This window comes from Eutrigla gurnardus (assembly GCF_963514095.1).
Source record: "Eutrigla gurnardus genome assembly, chromosome: 15".
Lineage (NCBI taxonomy): Eukaryota > Metazoa > Chordata > Actinopteri > Perciformes > Triglidae > Eutrigla > Eutrigla gurnardus.
The window spans coordinates 17635254-17658499 of NC_139938.1; the positions used below are offsets into that span (position 1 = coordinate 17635254).

General features: G+C 42.2%; 2 protein-coding genes across 2 annotated transcripts; one reads left to right on the top strand and one right to left on the bottom strand.

The window, feature by feature from the left end:
- The first annotated feature begins 11553 nt into the window (after positions 1-11553).
- On the top strand, positions 11554-14596 carry LOC311025849 (heart- and neural crest derivatives-expressed protein 1-like). Its single transcript, XM_084028985.1, has 2 exons — positions 11554-12372; positions 13089-14596. Exons 1-2 carry the CDS (start codon positions 11893-11895, stop codon positions 13182-13184), a joined length of 576 nt encoding a protein of 191 aa, XP_083885111.1. The 5' UTR covers positions 11554-11892; the 3' UTR covers positions 13185-14596.
- A 622-nt stretch (positions 14597-15218) lies between these two features.
- Positions 15219-22058, bottom strand: sap30l (sap30-like). Its single transcript, XM_084029289.1, has 4 exons — positions 21294-22058; positions 19439-19561; positions 18965-19063; positions 15219-16976 (listed from the first exon to the last, which is right to left on the bottom strand). The coding sequence occupies exons 1-4, from the start codon at positions 21477-21479 to the stop codon at positions 16821-16823; spliced, it is 564 nt and encodes a 187-aa protein (XP_083885415.1). The 5' UTR covers positions 21480-22058; the 3' UTR covers positions 15219-16820.
- Positions 22059-23246: the final 1188 nt, after the last annotated feature.

Here is a 23246-nt window from a genome sequence, read left to right on the forward strand (position 1 = left end):
CGATCAGCAGGAGCGATCGTCCAGACCAGGCCGCACGAGGCAGAATAAGAAAAGAGCTGAATGAAAATCTCCACGAGGCAAAGATGATTTCTGACTCTCCGAGGCTGCCGTTTGATTGGATTACAGTACAAATGTGTTTTGCGGGGGATAAATCACAAATGCTGTTATCGCTGCTGAAAACCGGCAGGGACGAGGATTTGGGGAGTTGGACTCACCTCACCGAAAGATTTAAGGAACAATATGCACATTCAAAAAAATCTCATATGAATGCACATGTTTTATTTTGTTGTGTATGGACGTGTTCATGCAGTGTAATGCACGGCAGAGGTCATGTGTTAGAAGCCTTGCCATAAAAAAAAAATAAAAAAAACCTAAGGGGCAAAGGGGGAGGAAGAAAGCCAGCAGAGGAGGAGGAAGGGGGGAAGGCAGGGCGGCAGCAACGGAGGCGTCTGTTTTTCCTCAGGAATGAAGCTGCAGAGCGAAGTCGACGTGGAAAAGCCGGGGAATGGGAAAATGGTGCAGACAGCGACGTGATCACGCCTGAGCCGAACTCCCAAACCCTGCACTCCGTTTTTACTAGACTCGGCTCTGCTAAGTTGTGTTCAGGTGGACTCCGTCAGCTCGGGCATTGTAACAGTTGTCTTTTTAGAAGAGCACGAGCTTCTCAAAACTCTGTCAAGTGGTCGTGAAGTGAAACGTCCAGAAACGTCTAAGAAACCTACGAATAATTTCAACCAAAGTAAAGTAGGATTGACTGACATCAAGTAATCTGATACGACTCAACGGAATGTCACCTTTTGTGAGTTATACATTCTTGAAAAGATCAAAAGTCAATCTGGGAAATGTAGGAAGTCACATTCTGGAGTGGTGTATGTATAGCAGACATAGAAACGGCCAATGGCTGCATTGCATTCTGGTCTATTTCCAGTTCCTCTGGGGATATAATAATTAAATATTCGATTAATCATCAGAAAGTGCTGAAAAATACAAATATCTCAAAAGTACTAAATTGTTGTTTTTGTCCGACAGAAGGTGCCAAAATATTTTGTTTACTACAAAATTATATAAATATTATCAACAGAGATGCAGGACACCAATGGATGTTTGGCATTTTGGCAACAAAAAAAAAAGGTTATAGATCTGTTTCAGATCTATGGTGAAGAAAGAAGGAGACAATCTCTTATTAAACTCCCTATTTTGTAGAGTTCTACTGTAAATGCATTGTGTCAGCCCTCCCTGCAGCTCTTGGATTTAGTTTGCTTCTCAGAAAGATAGCTGAAGCGTTTGACAACTTACCTGACATCATTACCTCTTGCGTTGCTCAAAGCAGGCTGAAACGAACACCTTATTCCAGAGTATTTGACCCGGGTCTGAAGTCAACATTGCATAGGGTCTGTCGGGGGAACCTAGGGGTCCACTGGCACCAGCAGGGCTTAGCCCAGATTGACCCCAAGCCTCTCATCTCTCTTTTCCCACAGGAGGACTGACCTGGGTAGCCACAAAGCACTCACTGTCAGATTTATGTCCAGGCCTCGGAATGAAACCATACTATTCTCCAGTCATCTGTTTCTACGGTGTAATTTAAAGTAGTAATCATTATCGTTGTTGCGAATAAATCATTGGGAATAAGGATATCAGAGTAAAACATTGAGTCGAGATGTTTCTTTTAAGCACCAATCATCCAGAAAAAGACGAGGTTTCCATGAATGTTAAAGCCGGTGGTCAAGTGCCTAAAGGTGCAGTTCCTCCAATTGCCACTAGAGAGCTGGCAACAACTCAGTTCATTGATTAAAAACTTTTCATGGATTAATGTTGTGTTCAAGGCAATTTGGAAGTCCTTATCCAAGCGCTCCAGGTGAACAACCCCAAACAAAAAACATGGCTGACCGTGTGAGGCTAAGTTACTTTGGCAAGTGTTCACACAGTTGATCGCCATGCACTTTGTTTTTTCTAAATCACTTCATCATTCTAGAAATTACAAATTTGATGTGAGGTACCTACAAAATTCCATTTTTTCTGTAACACACACGAGCAATTTTGCACGAAATGACCCTCTCAGCATCCGTGATACGATGCAGCTGCAAAGTAAGTCGCTATCAATAATTATTTTGGCTCACGTGTCTGAAGAAGGAGCCAAGAGGTGTGAAAGTCAGGGAAAGTCCGGTCGCTGCCGCCTCGCCCTGCGATGGCATCCCATGCTGATACTGTAAAGGTCACTCCGTCAGCCGGCAACAGGATATGGTTATGATAAGCATCCAATCAGAGCTCACGCTGACGTGATAAGCATCCAATCTGAGTCTGAGAGCTTGTCGCTGCATTCCACAGGCTGATCTGACACTATCATGAGGCCCTGATGCTGGCCGGGACACAGAGCCGCGAGGCTATTTTAAGGCCTTTACAGATAGGAAGGGATTCAACACGGAGACAAACTGCTGCTGAACTCGGAATGTGTTGCTTCAAGTCTCCGGGACAAAACTGACCTGTTGAAGACTTTTAAGTTGTTCGGCATCCAGGGGCTTACGACTAACTCCAACTTTAACCCACCTGCGTCTTCAGAGCAACTGACGCAGTATAACGGGGAGATAGTCAACACCACACTCCTTTCCTTAAACCAAACATGTGGTTTCGTCCCTTAAACCCAACTTCCTGTGAAGACGGACATTTATTCTAAAAGTAAGAGTGGAATCTACCACACCGTCCCTGACACGTCCAAAACTAATGCTAGAGGGGAACGTTGGGACATTACAACCACAACATGGGCATCAATCTGCTGATACAACAGCCTCCTCTCTTCTGGTTTCAGGCTCGCCACCAGAGTTCGGAGTCTGTCTGCAGGGATTTGCTCCCGTTCAGCCACAGAATGTAGTGAAATTGGCCACCGATGTTGGGTGTGTTCGTGTTCCAGTTCATCCCAAAGGTCTTGTACGGGGTTGAGACCAGAGGAGGGTATCGTCATGTTGTAACAGAGAGCAAGCTATTGTCCAAATTTTCATTGCATGTTGTAGCAGGGGCTGAAACATATAAAAACCGACGTAGACCAAACAAGGCATGTGGACGAAGTACCACCTACCTCTATCAGGAAACCTTGTGGATAAAATAACTTTTACCATCATTACCCTTTTTTTTCAATGATTTTTGGTTATTCTTCCCCCCAAAAAACCCTCTGTTAAATCAATCAATAACCTACGCAGAAGATTAGGAGTGGAGATGATGTTCTCCATATTGATCCTGTAAGCACAACCAGGTGTAAAGGATCTGCTTGTCAGCCAAAGATTGATGCGGGACTTTGGAAACAGAACGAGCAGATCCTCCAGATTATCTCAGTGTGTCGTAAAAAAAGCCCGTCTTTGAGGACATCGCCGTCGCCGTTAGTCAACCTGCAGCAGGTAACATCTGTTGGCGGATGGGCCGCCGTCTCCTCGCGGGCGCCGTGGCTTGAAAACGTGTTTAGCTTGGGTGGGCCCGGCGGGGGGAAACGAAGCCCCTCACCCCGGTGTTTAACTTCGCTTCCGAAGCTTCGCCAAAGCTCCTTCCAGGTAAAAACTAATGGCCGACTCCACATCTGTGGCCCATTCAGCGTTTTAATGAGCAGGGAGAGAGAGGTGGAGAGAGCCGAGTATGAATGGACAAGCAGGGACTTTAACTAGCTGCCTCTGCCATTAAGAGCCTGTGGGGCAATTATGTTACCGAGCACAATGACCTCAACACCGTTTCAAAGTGTTACTACCCACAACAGCCTCCACACAGCTCCATCACATGGATTTCCTCATATATGATATTATACAATTAAAGGATCATTAGCTCTCCGACATGATACATACTATTTATTAATATTCCTTTTAAATAGATTTTAATTCATTCAATTTATTTCAAACCTTTGAAAAAACATCCATTTCATGATAAGAAAATGATTATTTCTTAAAACCTGTGTTTTGAGGTTTATAGCTATGCTTACACTGCAATATTCAACTTAAAATAATGTTTTATTTACATTTTCCTCACATTCAGTCTGATATAATCTGGTGTCTTTGCAAGATTTGGGAACTCCAAATTTAACATTTAACACTTTCTGATATTCTATGTCCTTGAACTGTGGAAAAAAACAATAATATTTCTAGAAGACACACTAGCATAAATTAATGGAGCGACTTAGTTTACAACAGATACAATGGAAGAAATACATGTAAAGTAAGAAATCAAATTGATACTTTTGATGAAAGTTGGTCAAAAATAACGATAATTGAGGTAAAAAAATAGGAAATTATAATTTATAAACAGATAAACAAGATAGACATATATTCTATACACAATCTTTCTATATCTCTCTCTATAGATGGATTATTTATTTATTATTATTTTAACACAGTTTCTCTTGTCTTCTCTTTATTTATTTAAGTTTGTTTTTGTGTCTGGTTGTCACATATATACCACTCTAGTTTGGCTGTTAGTTAAACCTTAAAAAAAAAGAAAAACAAAAGGATGAGATCATTAAAATAAGATAAGATAAAATGCTCTTGGGAAATGGAACAACAGGGAGCCATTAAGGAAGAAGTTCATTGATAAAATGAGAAAATAAAATGGTAAAATTGAACAAAACATATCCATCAGTGAGATTTGGAACGATGAATGAAAGCTGAAGGGTGAAACAGTGTGAATTTATTAAAAAACACACGCGCTCGACAAAAATGAGCTCATCATCACCACATCACGCTCGCCGCCGACGCCGCCAACACTCGGGCCGATAACTGGCTCTGTAATACTCGGTGGAGTGTTGCGGCCTCTGTGGCGTTGAAGTGCTTTTTAGAGAAGCCGCTCCCTGGACCGTCTCCACCTGGAGATTTCTCAGGGTCAAAGCGTTATGTCGATGTTTTGACTGTCAGCCTCTCTAAAGCCTCTGGAGTCGTCTGACACAGAGCAGCCACCCTCTGTTAAATCTGCTGCTGTGAAATCATTAGAGCCCCGACCTGCCGGTGGTCCACGAGTCCAGAACACAGGACCCGGCTGTGTGTGTGTGAGTGTGTGTGTGTGTGTGTGTGTGTGTGTGTGTGTGCGTGTGTGTGGGGAGGGGAGGCTTGGTTGGATGCGTCTGACTAGTGTATAAAGAGAGGATCAATGTGGATAAGTGGAGCTTGTGATTGACACATTTGATGCTGAATTACATGTTTTTCGAGCTGCTTCTTGGTTCTGTATCTTTAAATCATCATTTCAAATTTCAAATCTACTTCAAAGTAGCATTTTGTTTTCTGAATGATGCTAATAAAAAGAAAAGGATTTCAAACTATGAAACAAAAAACTAAATAAGCAAGTAAATCTTCACAAACGGAATAACATTTGCTTAAATGATGAATTGTTAAATAGGCACTGAAGAATAATCATAATTATGTTGGCCTAAAAAAAAGGCGCCAAAATCTGCTTCCCAAACAGAAAAACATCCTGATTACAGTAATGGATGAAACACGTTTTTACACGGTTGTCAACATGTTCATCCTTTTCTCTGCTTCATATCATTGAGAATATAAAAGTATCGACTGTCACGTCCTGAGATGAATCCAGGGGATGAGAGGAGTACAAAAAGAATAAAACCCCACGTGGAAAAAGGAAGGTGGAACGAATGAATCACTAAACAAGGAATTTATTTAAAAAATAAAATAAAATAATCAAACGGTTCCTGCTAAGCCGGCACACCTTCAACACAACCAAATGACAACGTGAAAACAAACTAAACCAGAAATGCAGCCAAGCAGCCCGCCTCCTTTCACCGAAGGAGCAAACGTGAACGAACTAACACAATGAACTCCTCCAGGCTTTTCATGCTTCCTTAATTGGGGAGTGGATTCAGGTGTGTCATCACACAGGTGGGGAGGGGGGAGCCGGGAGACACACACACACACACACACACATACACACACACACACACACACACACACACACACACACACACACACACACACACACACACACATACACACACACACACACACACACACACACACACACACACACACACACACACACACACACACACACAAACACATCACCTGTCAAGCTGTGAGGTGTTTCTTTTGATTATCCTTCAGATCAGGGTCCTCAGCTGGAGGTCCGGGACCCCAAGGGGGTCCGCAGGGTTACAGCAGGGGGTCGCCGAAATGATTTGATCCCAAAAAATGTTTTTTCAAAAATGTAAATATGTCTAAAAATACACCTTAAACATGAATACAACCTATATTAAGCAAATATAAATCTTCCTGTTGTTTAATATTATGTTGAGAAATTGTGATGTAGAAATGCCAAAATGAAATTGAAATAAGAATCTGTCAACAATTATTATTTGAATGGCTTGGCATTGAATACGTACATCATTACAAAGTACTTTCATATCTGCTGCACTACACATTATTATTGGCCCGGTTTAATAAGGGACACAATTTTATACGACATGTAATAACGTTGGAGACCTCTGCTTTTTAAACTTTCTGATTTTTTTTATTTGTTCACAAAACACATTGCTGCTGAAAAAAATCATTAAAATAATATTAAAAAAAGATTTAAAAGTTGCAGCAAGTGTGAAAAAGCATCACAAGCTGCTTGCAGTTTGAGTTAACGCGACTGACATTCATTTATATTAGAAAGTGGACGATCGTTGCTGTTAAATATCGTGTCCAAATGACAAAAAAAAAACAATGTTAAAAGGGTCGTCGCAGAAAGTGTTGGACTTTCTGTCAGTTTACGTCCCTTCATCCTGTCTCCGTCACCTCTCGGCTCCACATTCCAGCCATCCCGCTCTTATCTTTATTGGCTGAGGACGGGCAGAATTACTGCGGCTGGAGGACAGTTTCTGGAGACGCAGATGTCCAGAGAGACCAGAGACGACAGCCACTTATCATACGTGATGGAAGGGAATCAAACTTGTAGACTTTTCTGTGTTTCAGGTAGAGTGAGAGAGGAACCATGGGGGCGTGTGGAGTGCATGTAGTAAAAGTAAATGGTCTGGTTAAACGTCCAAATGACAAACAATAAACCGTCTCGTCTTTAGTCTCGACTGGAGTTGTAGGTTGAGGAGACTCGGAGCCTGTTTGTGCAAAGAAAACCTGCTTTTTGGTTTTATAATCTGCACATTCAGACATTAAACATTCTCCTAAAAATTTAAAACCGGAACCGTCTGAGAGAAAAAAAGGGTTTGGTTCAAAATTCATAGACATGATCGATAACTCGAAGCCCAATCACATTATGTTGGAACCCTTCGACTGTCGGCCTGATGACTGATAAGCCTCAGGGGGGAAAGAGAAGATATTTCCGGGCAAAGACTTCCTTTTTTCGGGATGCTGCTCACGGTTTACAGTCCGATTAGCAAAGAGATGATGTTTACGATACACAGACTGTATATAAGAAGTGAATCCATCGATCGTGGAGTGCCATTTTGAAGCCTTGAGTTCAGCATTTTCAGCCATCTTGGCTTTTTGTGATCAGAAGTGACGCGAGAGGACGGAGCAAAGAACAACAAAACACTGAACAAGACATTTTGAGGGGATTAAAAAGGTTGCGATTAACTCTCAAAACTTTGAAAGGCTTAAAGTTTTAAGAGGATGAATCGTCAATCACAAGGGAGCCTAAAACATCCCCTGCTTTCTGGTCTATTAGACTCTAAATGGGACCATAATTCACTAAATGAACATCATGCTGAGTTGAAGAAGACTTGAAACTACAGATTGAGACCATAAACTCATGTTTACAATGTTTACTGATGTAATAAATCAAGTGAAAAGTAGGTTCTTTATCTCAGAGACTTCTTTTTGTAACCAGAGGAGTCGCCCCCTGATGGCCAGCAGAGAGAAGTTCAAGGCTTCAGCTTCGGCTTTATTTTCAGACTTGGAGGTTGCCGCCTGGTGGAACTGGATTGTTTAGTGAGCAGCCAGGTTACAAGCTGATTTTAAACTTGATATTAGTGGGACTTCATTCACAAGATAAAAAATAAAATAAAAATAAGTCTATTCATCGAAATTACACAAAAAAGGAAAAAAGTTTCTCACTTAATAATTCCAGTTGTAACTTTATCAGAGTTTTGAAATATCTCGATTTATTCACAACTCACAAAATTCAAAGGTTACATTAAAAAAACTCTACAGCAACATTTCTTTTCCAGGGACAATAAAAGAAAATCTAAACGTGCATGGATGTTTTTGTTGTTGTTGTGTGAACCGAGCATGAACTTCTAAAAGAAGACTTCATCGGACACGTGTTCGATACCGAAACTCAAGATGGTGTAGCTTGCGACTGGAAACGTCTTAAAAAAAAAGATAACCTGATGAGAATAAGCAGCAGTTGCTGCTCCGAGGATCGATCTGATTCTGTTTTCTCCAACACCACGCTCCGTTTGACGAGATTCCACCTCAATACGACTTGAATAAAGTAGAACAGAGAATTGAATCTAAATCACTTTTAGCACCTTGAATACACTGTTTTCCTCTACGTTAACGTGGCCCAGAAGACAATGGACAGGGTTTCTTCTCCCATCATGCATCGGGGCCCTGAGGGACTCCGGACCGCCAAGTCATGACCAAGTTTACCCACATTTCCCAGAACGAGGAGGAGCTGCGTGGCTCATTGTCTCCAGCGGTGGTTTAATGAGCTTTGCGTGTCCGACGTCCAGAGGAGGATGTACATACTGTAAGCCCCCCCCCCCCCCACCACCACCACCACCATAAACACTGAGCGTGCTCCGCCGCGGTTTGTTTTCCGTGCTGAACGGCGCTCGGCTTTGAATCAAGGGGGGAATATTTGTTTGGAAATGTAGAGTTGAGGGTAAGCACTCTGAAGAGGGGGGAAGCAGTGTCTATTGAAAAATCTACATGATGACACAAACAATTATGAGCAGAATTCATAACATGGCCAAGATGGCTCCCTATGACCTATTTTGGATGTTTCCCCTGGCAAGGCAGCAACAGGGAAAGGGGGGGGGGGGGGGGGGGGGGATGACTGGAGTCTATTGGGGATGAAAGCAAAATATGAAGAGACTATTACTGCTGCCCAGGTCTTTCAGCACCTCCAGCGATAGCAAGTAGAGAGAGAAAAGAGAAGGAGGAGGAGATAAAAATAAGAGGAAAGGTTCTGGTTAAAGGTTTGGTTTAAAAGTGAGGCATCGACAGAGAGGTGGAGGAGAAAGTGATACAGAGAGAGAAAGAGTAAGAGGGGGATGGGAGTATGACCAGTATTGTATTTCATCTCTGCGTAGTGGACGTCTTAATCAACACTGTCAGGTTTTCTTTCAGGAGGCTGCATGGTGTTTTTCATGCTGACAGCGGAGTGGCAAACAGGACGGAGAGGAGGATGTGCCTTCGCTCGGCTCATAAGCAACATTCAAATGAGAAGAAACGCAAAATAAAACTGGTTTAAAATGTGTATTATATTGTGATTTTGTGCATTAAAAAGAGTTTAAATCCAGCTTTGGGGTTACAGAGGCTATCAGGTGGGGAAGTCACACAAAGTCTGATTTAATCAAAAGTTATTAAACCACTTCAGGGACTCTCTAAGTCCATTTATGGATATTAAGTCCAGTTTCAGATTCTCTGTTCTTTTATTATCCAGGATTTTCATTTAAAATAATTTAGGGAATAGAACCATGTTTTTCTGCAACATCTTTTGCTCCTTTAAGCTTAATTTAAAACAATCTTTAATAACAGATTTCTTCTATTGTGTCACTTTTCTGGCACGTTTTGTCTGTTCTCCTGTAAAACACTTTGACTGCCACACACATAAAGGGATTTTTTTGGGTTTATTTAATACCTCAAAATCCTCCAGTTCTGCTTTCAAGATGTTCCTGTAGTAAAAGTCACGCAGTGTGCATAAATGTTCTTGGCTCTCTTCAGAGTGTTAAATTAACGATGCATTAAAGTGAAAGCAGCATGTTGGTGTTGCAGCGCCTGCAGGTGGTGCAACCTCCTTTTTGGGTAATGGTGCAACAATGCATTTTATGAGTCAATCATATGTTTTTACTTTAAAATATGAGTCTGCAAAAAAAGCTCATCAGTTGGACACAATTTCCATATTTTACAAAAAAATGTAAATACTGAAATGCCACTGTTTTAAAACTGTTGAAAAGTAAAAGTGACATTTACAAGAAATGGTCATATCAGAGGCGATGTATGGTGTTATAATAAGGGGATTAAATATAGAATATAACTAAAAAGTGGCGAGGGCCGTGGATTTGATTGGTGGAAAAATGCGAATTAAAACAACGCGATCATCAAGAAGACTTTAAATATCAGAATATTGTAGATATATTTAAGAACAACATATTTTTTTAAAGTACATGTTAAAGCATTATGTCCTAATTTGGGGCTACTACCTGGATGTTTCCGTGCAGGATTGTGTGGATTCTTTTACATGTAAAATAAGGGACATAACGTTGTGACTGACGGGTATTTATGGGAACGCGGGTGAAATATGCTGCAAACCGCGGTGCCGTGTGTAAACAGAGAGCAGGCCAGGAGAGCTTTTATGGAATACACGCAACCGCTGCTGCCCGGTGACACCTCCTGATTTATGGCTGTATTTAGATAAGACGCGGCGGTAAATGGTTTCTAAATAGCGTCAAGGTCATGTAATGTAATGGGATAACGTTTTTTTAGGCGATGGAGACAAGATGATGTGTTTAGTGTGCGAGGAGCAAAGCGGGGGGAATTAATGCGCAGATAAAGTCGCTGCTGACGCGTGGTAACAACAGGTCCACGGACTGTGCTCGTCCAAAAAAAGTGGCAAATAATTCATCAAACCGTTCATTTACACCTCTGACGTGTATTTGTGGGATTATTTAGGCAAAGGGGAATGATACTGATCGAAATTCAGCCAATTTACGCACAAAAAACACAATTACGCGTGTGAGAAAGAGGAATGGGGCTGAAACGGAAAACAGAAATAATTTAACTATTCCATTGTATTAAACTAATTAATTAAATGAAAATGCATTGCCATGTTTTTATTTAATGCAACATGTTGTTGGTCAGTCTATGAAATACCATCAACTCCCAACAATGTTGTTTTAAGTCTCTGAATTTGTCACATAAAGTTGCTGTTTTTCTTTATTATAATTATAATCCCCCAAAAAGCATCCCCATGTGTTCAAGTCCCAACACGATCGACCACGAATTATACAATAAAATAACAGGAAGAAATTCTTTTCACCACTGAATGACCAAAATCACACCCAATAAACATGCTTAGCCAAACAGAAGGTGCGTAAAGTTTGTGCGTAAAACCTCTCCAACCACTCCAACTGACGACAAATTATTTTCCCCCTCAAAATGTAAGACAAACAACTTTTTTTTTCTCTTTCTTTTTTTTGTATCGCATGCACGTCTGTGTTGCCAGCAACTGCAACAACAAGCTCGATATTTGCTGCTCGTGTGTTGCCGTGAGATTATGGCACCGTGGCGCATGTTATTGCAAACGTCTCTCTCGACTCTCCTCCCATCCCGGGCGCCCTCCTCTATTGGCTGCCCGCTTTCCACGCTGACATCCAAATCATATAAACCTGGGGGCCTCACACCTTCGCCGGGGTCAAATTTCTCGGGCAAATCAGAGCAGCAGTCTATTCTGGAAACGATCTCAAGAAAGCAACACGAGTGGAGCGAAACGCGTTTCTCCTCTGGAATTATACTATTTTCCCTCCACGGCCTCTTTCACCTCGACACAAGTTTTATTTCCTGAATGACGACGATGTAAAAGGTGGTGGCAACGTTTTGTCTTGACTCACATTCAAGGGGGATTCTTATTTAAGTGTTGAATGACTTCTGTTGGCTGCCGAAACCCGAGCAGAGACCGTTTTGGGGCATTACCGGAGAGAGAGAGAGGGCGACGGAAGACGCGGCAACCAGCAACTTTCCCACCCCGCTAAGCATGAACCTCATCGGGGGCTACCAGCATCACCACCACCTGATGCACGAACCCTTCCCGTTCGTCCAGCGGTGTCACCAGGATGCGCCCTACTTCCAGAGCTGGGTGGTGAACCACGGCGAGGTGCCGCCGGACTTCCAGATCCAGGCGCCGTACCCGGCCGCGGAGCTCGGGGCGCCCGTGGGGACGCACGACGCCCGGATGGAGGGTCTCCAGGCGGGGATGGGGAAGAGGAGGACGTCGGGCCCGAAGAAGGAGCGCCGGCGGACGGAGAGCATCAACACGGCGTTCGCCGAGCTCAGGGAGTGTATCCCCAACGTGCCGGCGGACACGAAACTGTCTAAGATTAAAACGTTACGCCTGGCGACCAGTTATATCGCCTACCTGATGGACGTCCTGGCCAAAGACACCGGGGAGACGGAGGGCTTTAAGGCCGAGATTAAGAAATTTGAAAACCGGGACTTGAAAAGGAAACGGGAGCAGGTACGTTCTAGAAACATCCATGTTGATCAAAATCCCTCAATACGTCCAGCAGCTAGTTTACCTTTATTGTAAAATAATAAAACAAGGTTAAATGGAAAGGCTATAATTTAAGGTGGAATTTAAGATTCACTCTGATTTATCAGACTGCAGCAACATTTAAAAACAAAACTTAAATATAAAACATGATTATAAGATTTACCTGGTTTTAAAAATATAATCCAATCCAATAGATGTGACTGTGGTATAAAGTGCAGTTTATTAGCCTATGTCTAGGTAGTTTTGTCAGTTATGATCCCTTATTATGAGGCTAATAAAAATAAAAATAAGCGTTTAGACCCTTGTATTTCCACATACTTATATGTAAAGTAACATGTGCTTGTTATAATACGATCAATATTTATTTATGACACAAACATTGTGTTTTAGTCAAATAACAATAGGGTTGTTTATTTAAATATAATAATTACATATTATATTATATTCAATATAGATTTCGGTAGATTTGTTGAATTATTATTAGGTTAGTCTTTAAGCAATCCCTGATTTCCATCCACTGCACGTGTGATGTCATGGCCATCAGATTGCGTCACCGAAGGCCCTCAAAACACCTTCGTGACGAAAAAACACGGACTTTCTCCAGATGAGACTCGATATGATGAGTAAAATATGTGGCGTGTGGATATATTGATGATAATGTGCTGTTTCTGGTGTCACAGACTGACGGCCTGCAGGAGTCTTTAGGAGCCGAGAAGAAGGCGAAGGGCCGGACCGGGTGGCCGCAGCAGGTCTGGGCTCTGGAGCTCAACCAGTGACCCTCCTCCCTCAGAAAAAAAACCCCCTCCTCAGAGACTCAAATCAGATTAAAGAAGAAGAAAACCAAACCACTGACTGGCTGAACCCAAACACCGCTGTGCACGTGCAATGATGCGCAAAAAATTAAAAGACAACATTCAAGGTGAGCGACGGAGGGAACGCAGCACGACGGACACTTTGTTGCGGTTTCAACACATCTGACTGTACATTTGTGGTATTTTTTTTTGGTTTTTGTTTGATGTTTCCACCCCTCCAGGAGTGTAGACCAGATGTTGCCACAGTGTAAAAAAAAAAAAACTCCAAACAAAACATCTGTCTCCCCTAAAAACTGTGTTTTTATCACATCTGATTCCGCTGGAGCAGAAAATAAAAACACTCGGTGGAAAAGCAGCGTGTTGTGGTCTGAGAGGAACGCCACTGTAGAGGTGATAAAATACATATTTTACATTTTATATATTTTATTTCAACTGAACTGATGCGTTTTTTTCGTAATTTATGACAAATCACAGTCAAACCAGCTGTAATATTTAAATATGGCGATTACCAGACGACGACAGGTGTTGACTGATAGATTGTTGTCCAATCAGAAAGCGGTTATGACCCGTTAACTTAAATCATAACTTTATGAAACTGTTTCGGCGTATTTTACACATTTGTGTCAGTTGGATGTTACATTTTATTTTTTTTGGGCGCATTATTTGTGATATATATATTTTTTAATTTTATTTCATTACTGTGCTTGGCCTGAACGTTTCTTATTATTTGTTATTTTCAGCTGCAAAAAGTTTACAAAACATGACGTCACATACGGCAAACTGCATAACGTGGTGTTAAATAAAAAATGATATTTTAATTTTAAAATATTTATGAATAAAATCAGTTAAAATACCCAGGCAACCTTGTCATGTAAAAACAAAAAATAAATGATATAAAATATAAATGAGTGTAGAAATATTTTCTGTCCAGCCCAGAGGAAACATTTGTTTTGAGGAGAAACCTTTTATTATTATTTTGAAGTCACTGTTTCATGACGCTGAATTTGGCACAGTCAGAATATTTAATTATTAAACCAGTATACCCGGTCAGATATGTTAGAAATAATAATAATATTAATAATAATAACAACAAAAATCACATTGAGTCCTGACTGTAAACTATAGCGACTGTTGATGTCTTTTTGTAGAAAATTATATAATTGACTGAATCTACCTCAACATTAGTGTCACTGTCCGTTCTCCGCCATGTTAAACACTAAAACAAGGGATTAAAAAGTTATTTCTGTGCGAACTGTTGATGGAAATGTGAAGTTATATATAGTTCCGTAAATAAATGAATTATTTTAAGTCAACCCATCTGTAGTGACGGTGTTTTGTTCTTATTTAACTTTAACTCATCTTTTATTAATATCCCATCAAACAAGAATTCATCTCTTGTTTTTTTAATTGGCTTGTTCTAATCAATAGGGGCGGGAAAAAAACCCCGAAATCAAAGTAATTAAAGAATCATCCTCTTGAATAATAATTTAAGGAGTTAATTAAAAAGTGTTTTTTTCTGATACTTTCTAGCAATTTTACTTTTCATAGGATTGTGATGATTGTTACACAATACTAATATTAAAGTGGAATTAAAGATAGACGTGAGGACTGGATGCCCGGTTCTCTTGCGTCACATCAGATGCTGAAAAAAAGTTATTCTAATTCTAATATAACATAAAAAAAATCGAATCCTTCTGTGCTGATCATGTAAAAAATATATTAATCAACATATCTATTCTTCTGCTCTATTCAGGTGTGTCAGCAGTTGACTTTGTTTCCCATAAAAAAAAGCCTCCAGGTGTTTTAGAACAGCTGCCCACCAATTGTGAGGGACTACAGTGACACCTAGTGGTCGATGTCTGTTCCTGCAACATTCCACCTCCCAAACCCAACCATTTATTTGACATATCTTCTCTTTTCATTTTAAAGATGATTTCCACGGTTCCTGTGCACGTGTTCATGTATAAAAGTGTAAAAAAAAAACAGCAGAGACGAGACTGTTGCTTCTGTCTGTACAATACATTTATTATTATAATCATCGTCATCATCAGGAGCAATAAGCAGCCATATTTAAATACGTTTTTTCTTCTTCTCTCTAATACAACAATTACGTTAATGTGGCATGGCCTATGTGTTAATAAAGTTGGGCGTTTATCTACATGACACTAACAAATCTACAAGCAAAACGGAAAAATATAAACAGACACTAAAAAAAGGAAGAACAAAAAGAACCCTGTTGAAAGGAAACAACGGCGCGGTGGACAAACGGAAATACGATGTGTGACAGAGGATGCAGAGAAAAACCCAAATCTATGTCGATGGAAGTATTTCAATTGGGCGTAAAAAAAAACAAACAAAAAAGTCCTCATCAGCGATTTTTGCTGGTCGATATGCACGGAAGGCATCCATGTTTCAATTTGAGTAATTATTCAAAAAGTTTCTGCTTTCTGAAATACATCCAGGTATGTTGAGTATTAAATCAGAGACGCCCACTACAAACACTGCTCTTAAATATTAAAATGATGCTAATAATTACTCTCTCTCTCTCACACACACACACACACACACACACACACACACACAAATCTAAATCATATATGCACACAGACTCAACTTTACACAACTTAAGGCTGAACTAAAGAAAAGGACAGAAAACTGTTACAACGAAAAAGAAAAGTGAATTTAGCTACCAACACCTGCGATGCACAGCGAATATTAATGAGCGTGTTTGTGTTCGTACACACATATATATTTAAAAGAAACAGCTAGCAAGAAGAGTGGGTCGCAGCAAAATGCTACATCATTCACCACCATCGGTCTTCAAATGCATCGCGTGCAGTTGGATCAGGGCGACAACAAAAAAAAAGAGTTAAATATCAGGACTGAGATCAGCTCGTTTCCCCCATATTTGCTTTGAGACATTATTGAGAACGAAGGTTCTTATGGGAACTTGAAACTGACCTGGAGCCCCGATGTGCCGTAACTTCAGCAAAGGCAGCGCCCCTTTCCAACATTTCATTCGTTCCCGATTAAAAGAAAGAAAAGAAAAAAAAAAAGTCCATCATTCAAATCCAACAAGCTTTCCTTTTTGGCACAAGCACTCCTCTCGGTGAACTCGGCAAAAGAAATGAAAAATAAAACAAACAAACACTCCGAATGACCGAAACGTGTTTCGTTCTTTTACTCTTAAGGCAGCTATATTGTCATTGCATTCAAACAACTTACTTACGGTCGGACGCTGTTCTTTTGTACATATTGACAGTTTACTTTACAGCATGACGATGTACAACCCTGCAGGGGGGGGGGGAAGTCCTCGACTCGAGTCTTTAGAGACCTGGTTTTTCTCGGAGGAGGGGGGAGAAGAAAATCTTGACAACATGCGTGCACTGTTTTTTATGTGAAGGGGGCTCGTCCCGCCCTGAATTCTCCTCCGGTCCAGCTGAACGTCCTCGAAGGACAACGGGAGTTTGTGTTCTGGTCTGTGGGACGGCGGCAGGAGGAGCTGCTTTCAGGTCGCTGATGCCGTTTAGTGGTGTCCAGGTTTTCATGAATTGCTGTGGATTGTTGTTGACTTATTTATTTTTGTCGTCTCCGTGCAGTTTAGTCCAGCGGTTTGCCGCCGCCGCCACCACCGCCGCCGCCGCCACCGTCGCCTTTCTGGTCCAAGCGGCTCTTGCTGCTCTTCACCATGTAAATAAAGTAGGCCAGTGTCTCCTTCTCGTTCACCTGAATGTTCCTGAAGTGACGACTCACCGTCTGCAGAGAGGGAGAAAGGAGGTTGAAAGGAACATTCGGTATAAACGTCTCCCGGGTTCTTTTCGTGAGCTGTCCGGTGTTCTGGGTGCTGATTCCCATGTGATCGAATGTTTGTTTGCCAAAGCAGGAGTCAAGAGGGTGGAAGAACTCTTTAACCTTTCCGAGGTGCTGAATAGGATGTGAATATACTTGTAAGTAGGGCTGAGTTTTTAAAGTAATACTCTGTACCTTAAAAAATAAAATCACAGGGTAGCTGTGGATTAATCACGGTTAATCACCATTATTATCACCTTATGTGTTCCTGAGCAGCAGAGTTGTTGCTAACTTCAGGGCTAACTCGCTTCACTTTCATTACCAGTGCTTTTTAAATGACACCCAGCCCTACACGTTTTATGTGATCAACTATTAAACTATTAAAGAAGTAAACGCATTTAAACTATCTCATCTGCCGGCCACAAACATTCACACCATCGAGGGAAAACGCATTAGAAACAACAGTGCCTTTAAAAACGGTTTAAAACGTAGATTTGTTTTAGTTTTTCAAACTCACCAGTACGATCAGCGTGCACGACTGAGAACGGCGAAAAAACCTGAACATTTTCCCGTGGGAGACCTTTTAATGAAGACTTAACTGAAGCCACACTTCTGCTTGTTTTCATGTATGAAGCAGCCTCAAAGAGAAGAAAACAAGCATCCTCTTTTGCAGCCTCTCGCTGCTCTGCAGCCACCGGTTCCCCTGAACGAGGGGGGGGACAGCTGTAACTGGTTGTGGGCTGTTGACTGGTGCTTTATTGATGATGTGGGAGGCTCATTAATGGGAAGGGCCTGAACCCGACAAGAAGCCTGGGGAAACATTCAACTTGCAGCCCACTGAGCCCAGGTTGCGCTCATTCATTCCCACTGTTGGGGCAGTCGAGTCACATCCGACCCCGCCTCCCCGCCGCGGGCCGACCGAGGGCGAGCACGCACGGGAGGCATGTGGAGGAGGATGGGGGCCGAGCCAGCTGCACGGAGTCCACCTGTCGATTTGGCAAATTAGTCTAACAATCTCCCCATGACCAATTACTGTGGAATAGGAGCAGCAACACCGCGTATATCACGGCAAACGAGTAATACGGAGCCGAGGGTTGAGAAGAAAGAGGCCTAATGAGGGCAGCTCAATGGCCTTCAGTGTTACAACTACCAGAAAAGAAGGAGGAGGAGCTTCCCCCAGGATGCTACTTAAAACGTTGTGAAAATAGATGTAGTTGTGAGAGAGAATAGGAAAAACTGGTGCTGACTCGAGGCATGTTATGTCAGCTTTTAACATGAAGGTGAATGATGTTGTAGCACATTCAGCAAATCCAGTCCTGATCGTGCCCGGGCCATTATAGAGTACTACTCTCAAAGCAGGGACTTTTTTGGGGGCCAAGAGCTACGTCACACAGACCAAGTTGGATATGTAGGTAAAGTTTCTTAAATTGTTCCTGTGGTGAAAACGGGCTAACACGCAGCACGGAAACGTTATTTACAGAGCAAAGTACAAGCCGACATAGTAGAGTATAGTAGTCGTACCGGACACTTTCAGTACACGACGCTCAGTTCGGTCCGCAACATCCCGTGACCCAAGCAGCTGTTTGTGTTGATCAATCGCACACGCAGGACAGAAATCTGAACATTTGGCAGTTGTTGTCGGCTGTAGTCGGGCTCGTTAGTTTAACCTGGTTAGCCGGGTTAATCAAGCTAAGTCATGTTTATCTGCGAATCCCCTTTACACATTTCATTTACAACGGCGTCGCCCGAAAACTGGAACCAAACTAAAAAAAAACAAACGAGTCTTTCTCCCCACAGCGTCCTGGCAACGTCCCACTGCAGATTCACACCAAGCCAAAGTAATAACCCAGGCAATGATGTTTATCCATGCGTATGTGTAACCACATCATATACAGTGCGTGAGCGCTGCGTTCAGTGTGCATCCTGTCCTGTATAAACGAACATAAAGCCGTTACCTCTGCCAGTTGGGCCTTGTTCAGTCCGGGTCTGGTCTGCAGCTTGTAGTGTCGCTTGTAGCGTCTCAACGTGTTCACCTGCAGCTGGAAAAGGTCGACCTGAAAACACAAGAGTGGACGCAGTGAATTATGATGAGCAAAGCTAACTTTTCATCCCGCCTCCATCTTGACTTCTGCCTCTTTTTATGCTTTTAAAGGAGATAAAACTTTAATGATCCCCATGGAGAAAGTGGGTCATTGCAGTGATAAACACTAGAAAGCACACGAGCGCAACGGAGTATGAATATCACATTTCTAAAAAAAAAAAAAAAGAGTGCTTGTGGTTAAGCGAGAATATTCTTACAATCATTCCACCATGACTTAGCCGTTTAAGGTTTCCTGCGCTTTGTCATTCTCTATTGTTCCTTTTTCCTATTGTGCTTCAACTATGTGTGTGAGTTAACCCGCTGTTACTAACATGTCGGTCCACATTACCTCAGGCACTTCCACGTCATGATCGGGGGACTCTCCTCCATCGTCGCTGGTCTTCCTCTTCCTCTTGTTGCGGACGCTCTGGATGAAGTTCTTATGGAAGTCGCAGATATAGAGGTGTCTCACCTACAAAGAAATTAATGAGTATTAAAAAAAAGGTGTTTGGTGTAGCAGTCACACAGCATCAGACTAGGCCGACTGTAGATCGAAATTCTTCAACAACGAGCTCAATGTGATAGCTGCGTTTCATTTCAAGTATCAAAATGATACTTTACTTCCCCCTTTTATTAAAGATGCTTGCAACACCTTGGTATCTGAACTCTTTTTTGATAATTGGGGTTATGGAAACATTTTTATTTGATGCCCTACGCACAGGTTGTCTGTAAAGTTAATAACTGAACTGTTGAAGCTCGCTTTGACGTGTGTGCGCTGCCTCGGCTGAAAATGCAAACATTAACTCTGCTCTCCCTTCGTGAACTCATGTGCATTGAATTATCTGGGCCACAGCATGTGATTTGTTGTATGCCTGGAAATATGTAAAAAAGCAAACCACAGAAATCACATTACACACACATTACTTGAGCAACAAGTCACCTTCTAGGAATCTCAAAACAGCTGAAGACCTGAGCTTGAGACCCTGGCTCTTCTCACTATCTGCATTGTGTATGCATCCTGTTGCCTTTAAGTACTCATCATCAGGTACGGGACACACAACAGCATTCAGAAAAAGGACCACCACCCAGCCCCCCAGAGGGGTTGCTGCGTTTGCTTTGTGGTGAGTTGATTAAAGTCAAATCTACTTAAGAAGATGTGTCACAAGATCCACCGAAGGATGGAACTGGATTTAATGAATAAATCAACACAGTGTATGTTGCAGAAACTGATTAGTTGACCAAGAGGAAATGTTTTGATAACCAATAAATTGTTTGATGAGTCTAAATTACTGTAGCTGTGTGGGATTTTTTGATGGCTGGCTAAACAAAACGGACATTTGAAGGCATCGCCTTGGGCTCCGTGAGGGAGACGTTTAAACCGTTTTCTGTCATCCAGCAAACACAAAACAAACAACCGTGACACCCATCAGCAGGGAGATCATGAGTTCAGTTGTGCATCTTTCTCTGCTATAGATCTAATGACGTCACAGGGAAGCTCAGGGTTTGGGGGGGGCATTCGGACAGTCGGTTAAAGATCCCTAACTTGTTTATGTGTCTGTGGCAATTAGCTCCAACAAGATTCTCTCGTTGCTTTCTGGCGAGGCACATAAAAAAAACACGTTCACTGACGTGTTGTTGGCCACTGCACAGCGTCAACACGTCTGTTATGTAAAAAGATACAGCTGTAAGCTAAATCACCACCACATATAAAGTGTAGCTAGTTCGCATGTCCTGGTATTTTCAGTCAACATTAAACCTCTGGTAGTTTGTGCCACTCTGAAGGTGACTGTTAGCTGTACCCGAGGTTAAACAACACAACTGGCTTCCCTGGCAACAGCCATTTTATGAACAGCAGCGGAGGCGTGTTGGTGGTGGTTGGTTGTGGGGGGGGGGGGACTGTTATGAGCTGTACGTTGATGTGTTCCTGCACGTACACGCAGCTAACGTTAGCCTGACATTTAAACGACGTGATAACGCATTAAAAACACCCCCACCGGTCTCCGCCTCCAGCGACAGCACACTTCTAACGAATCTGCCCTTTGTTTGTTTTATTTCCAAAAAAAAAAAAAAACCTGCTGACGCCGATCGGCTAACTAGCATTTAGCATTGACAGCTGCCGGAAAAAAGCTAGCTAACGTTGAGTTAGCATCTTGACACTCACAATCTAAACAACAAAATACGAAACAACGTTTTGGTTCACTTACGCTCTTGTCAATGTCGAGTTTGAGCTTCTTCTGTGATATGCTCTTCTGGATCCTCTTGCTGAAGGAGGCGTTTCCAGCCGACCGGCCGCAGCGCTCGCCGTCTTCGATCAGACAGCAGCTCTGCCCGTAAAACGGCGGAGCCGGTGGTCCGTCGTGGCTGTCTTCCTCGGTGCTAAATCCATTCATTATGTACTATTGTAGTGCAACAGCCCAATAAATAAAAATAAATAAAAAACAATAACATAAATACGCGTTAGCCTCGCTACAATGTCTTTTTTGTTGACGCCTTGCCCTTTTGTGAAAGACAATCCGGCAGCGTTGACGTTAGCTTGCTAGCTAGGCTACGTGGCTAGTTCGCGAGCTAACAGTCCGTTGTTTGTTTTGCGGACACCGGCGACTTATTCTGAAAAGGGATAACCTCTGGGTAACGACATAATTCCCGTAGGTCTTCCGGTAGATTCACGGCACAACACGGCTCTGGCTAACATCAACTAGCTCCAGTGCTAGCAGGACCGCAAGGTGGCTAACGAACAAAATTCCTATGGTGAGACCCGCCGCTGTTGTTTCCCCCCCTCCGTAACAACCCGTTGCTTTTCCCTAACATTCACATATCACAACAATCTCGTACGATTCCGACGTCAAATGCCGACAAACCGGCTACGGCAAAAACGAAAAAAACAACAACAAAAAAAACTTTGAAGAAAAACCAAACATTTATCAGACCACAGCTCCAACAATCGCGGCACTCTTTCAGAACAGTTCGTACAATGGGACACGCTCCGTCTCCGTGGCGGAAGTTCCCGTATCGGACGGCGATTGGTCAATTTTGCTTGGAGGCGGGCATAGCGTACGAACGCTGATATTCTATTGGCTGTCAGAAACATCGGTCCTTTTTAGAGGCTCTTCCTCTCGGCGTCATGTTTTCTACTATGAACAAGAGTTTAAAAAAGGTGGCGTCACCGTCAGTTGAAGTGGGACTTTTAAATTCACGGCACATTTCGCGACAGTACACTTTCATCCGCTCTCATGACGAATACGTTATACTCTCCATGTGTATACAGTGTGTTAAAAACGATGTATATGTACGTGTTTGAATGGGAAATCCACATTGACAAAGTCGTAAACTGCTCAGTGATGTTGACTCCAGGCTGGTGACACAACAGAAACATTGTAGACGTGTTTTTAATTACAGGTATTCGTTTAACATTTTATAGACACATACATAACTAATTAATTGTATGGGGGCATTGTTGCTGTCGGATTTTAGATCAACGTCCTGTTGATCAAAATCCGACATAAACAGGGCTGAACGTGGGGTGTGATTCCACATTTGACCGCACGGGGGAGCCCTAGCCTCACAAATGAGTATAAATCAGGCGAAGGCTCACACTGAAATTCCTTCACACAGGCTATTTAAAAGTGTGATGTCATTCAAACGTGTTTTGGTTTCATCTTAAGTATTGTAGCTCGGATTTAAAGTATTCCGATTATTTTTTAATTGCACTGAAGTAAAGCTCAAGATAACCATGATGACATCAGGGTCATTGTCTCACAATTGAAATCAAGTTCCCTCAAGAGATGTTATACAACTGTAGTAATTCCCACGAAAGTAACAAATAACTTCTGTGATGCTTATAAATGTTCCATTTTTGTCATGTCAGCAAACTCAAGTAAATGGAGTCCTTACAGTACAACATAATTCTGACCTCTGGATCATGAATGTTTCAGTGATAGTAGAAGATTAAATAAAACAGGGGAATGGGGCCTAATCCAAATGCATATAACAATATTTTCAACACTATTCTGTGATTCTGGATTTGTTGCAACAGTCAACATGATGACCCCCCAGTGCACAACACCACGTCCATGAAGAAATGCTTTTCCCCAGTTTGGTGTGGAAGAACTGGACTGGTCTACACAGAGTCACATTTAGCAGCTTTACCGAGTCATGCC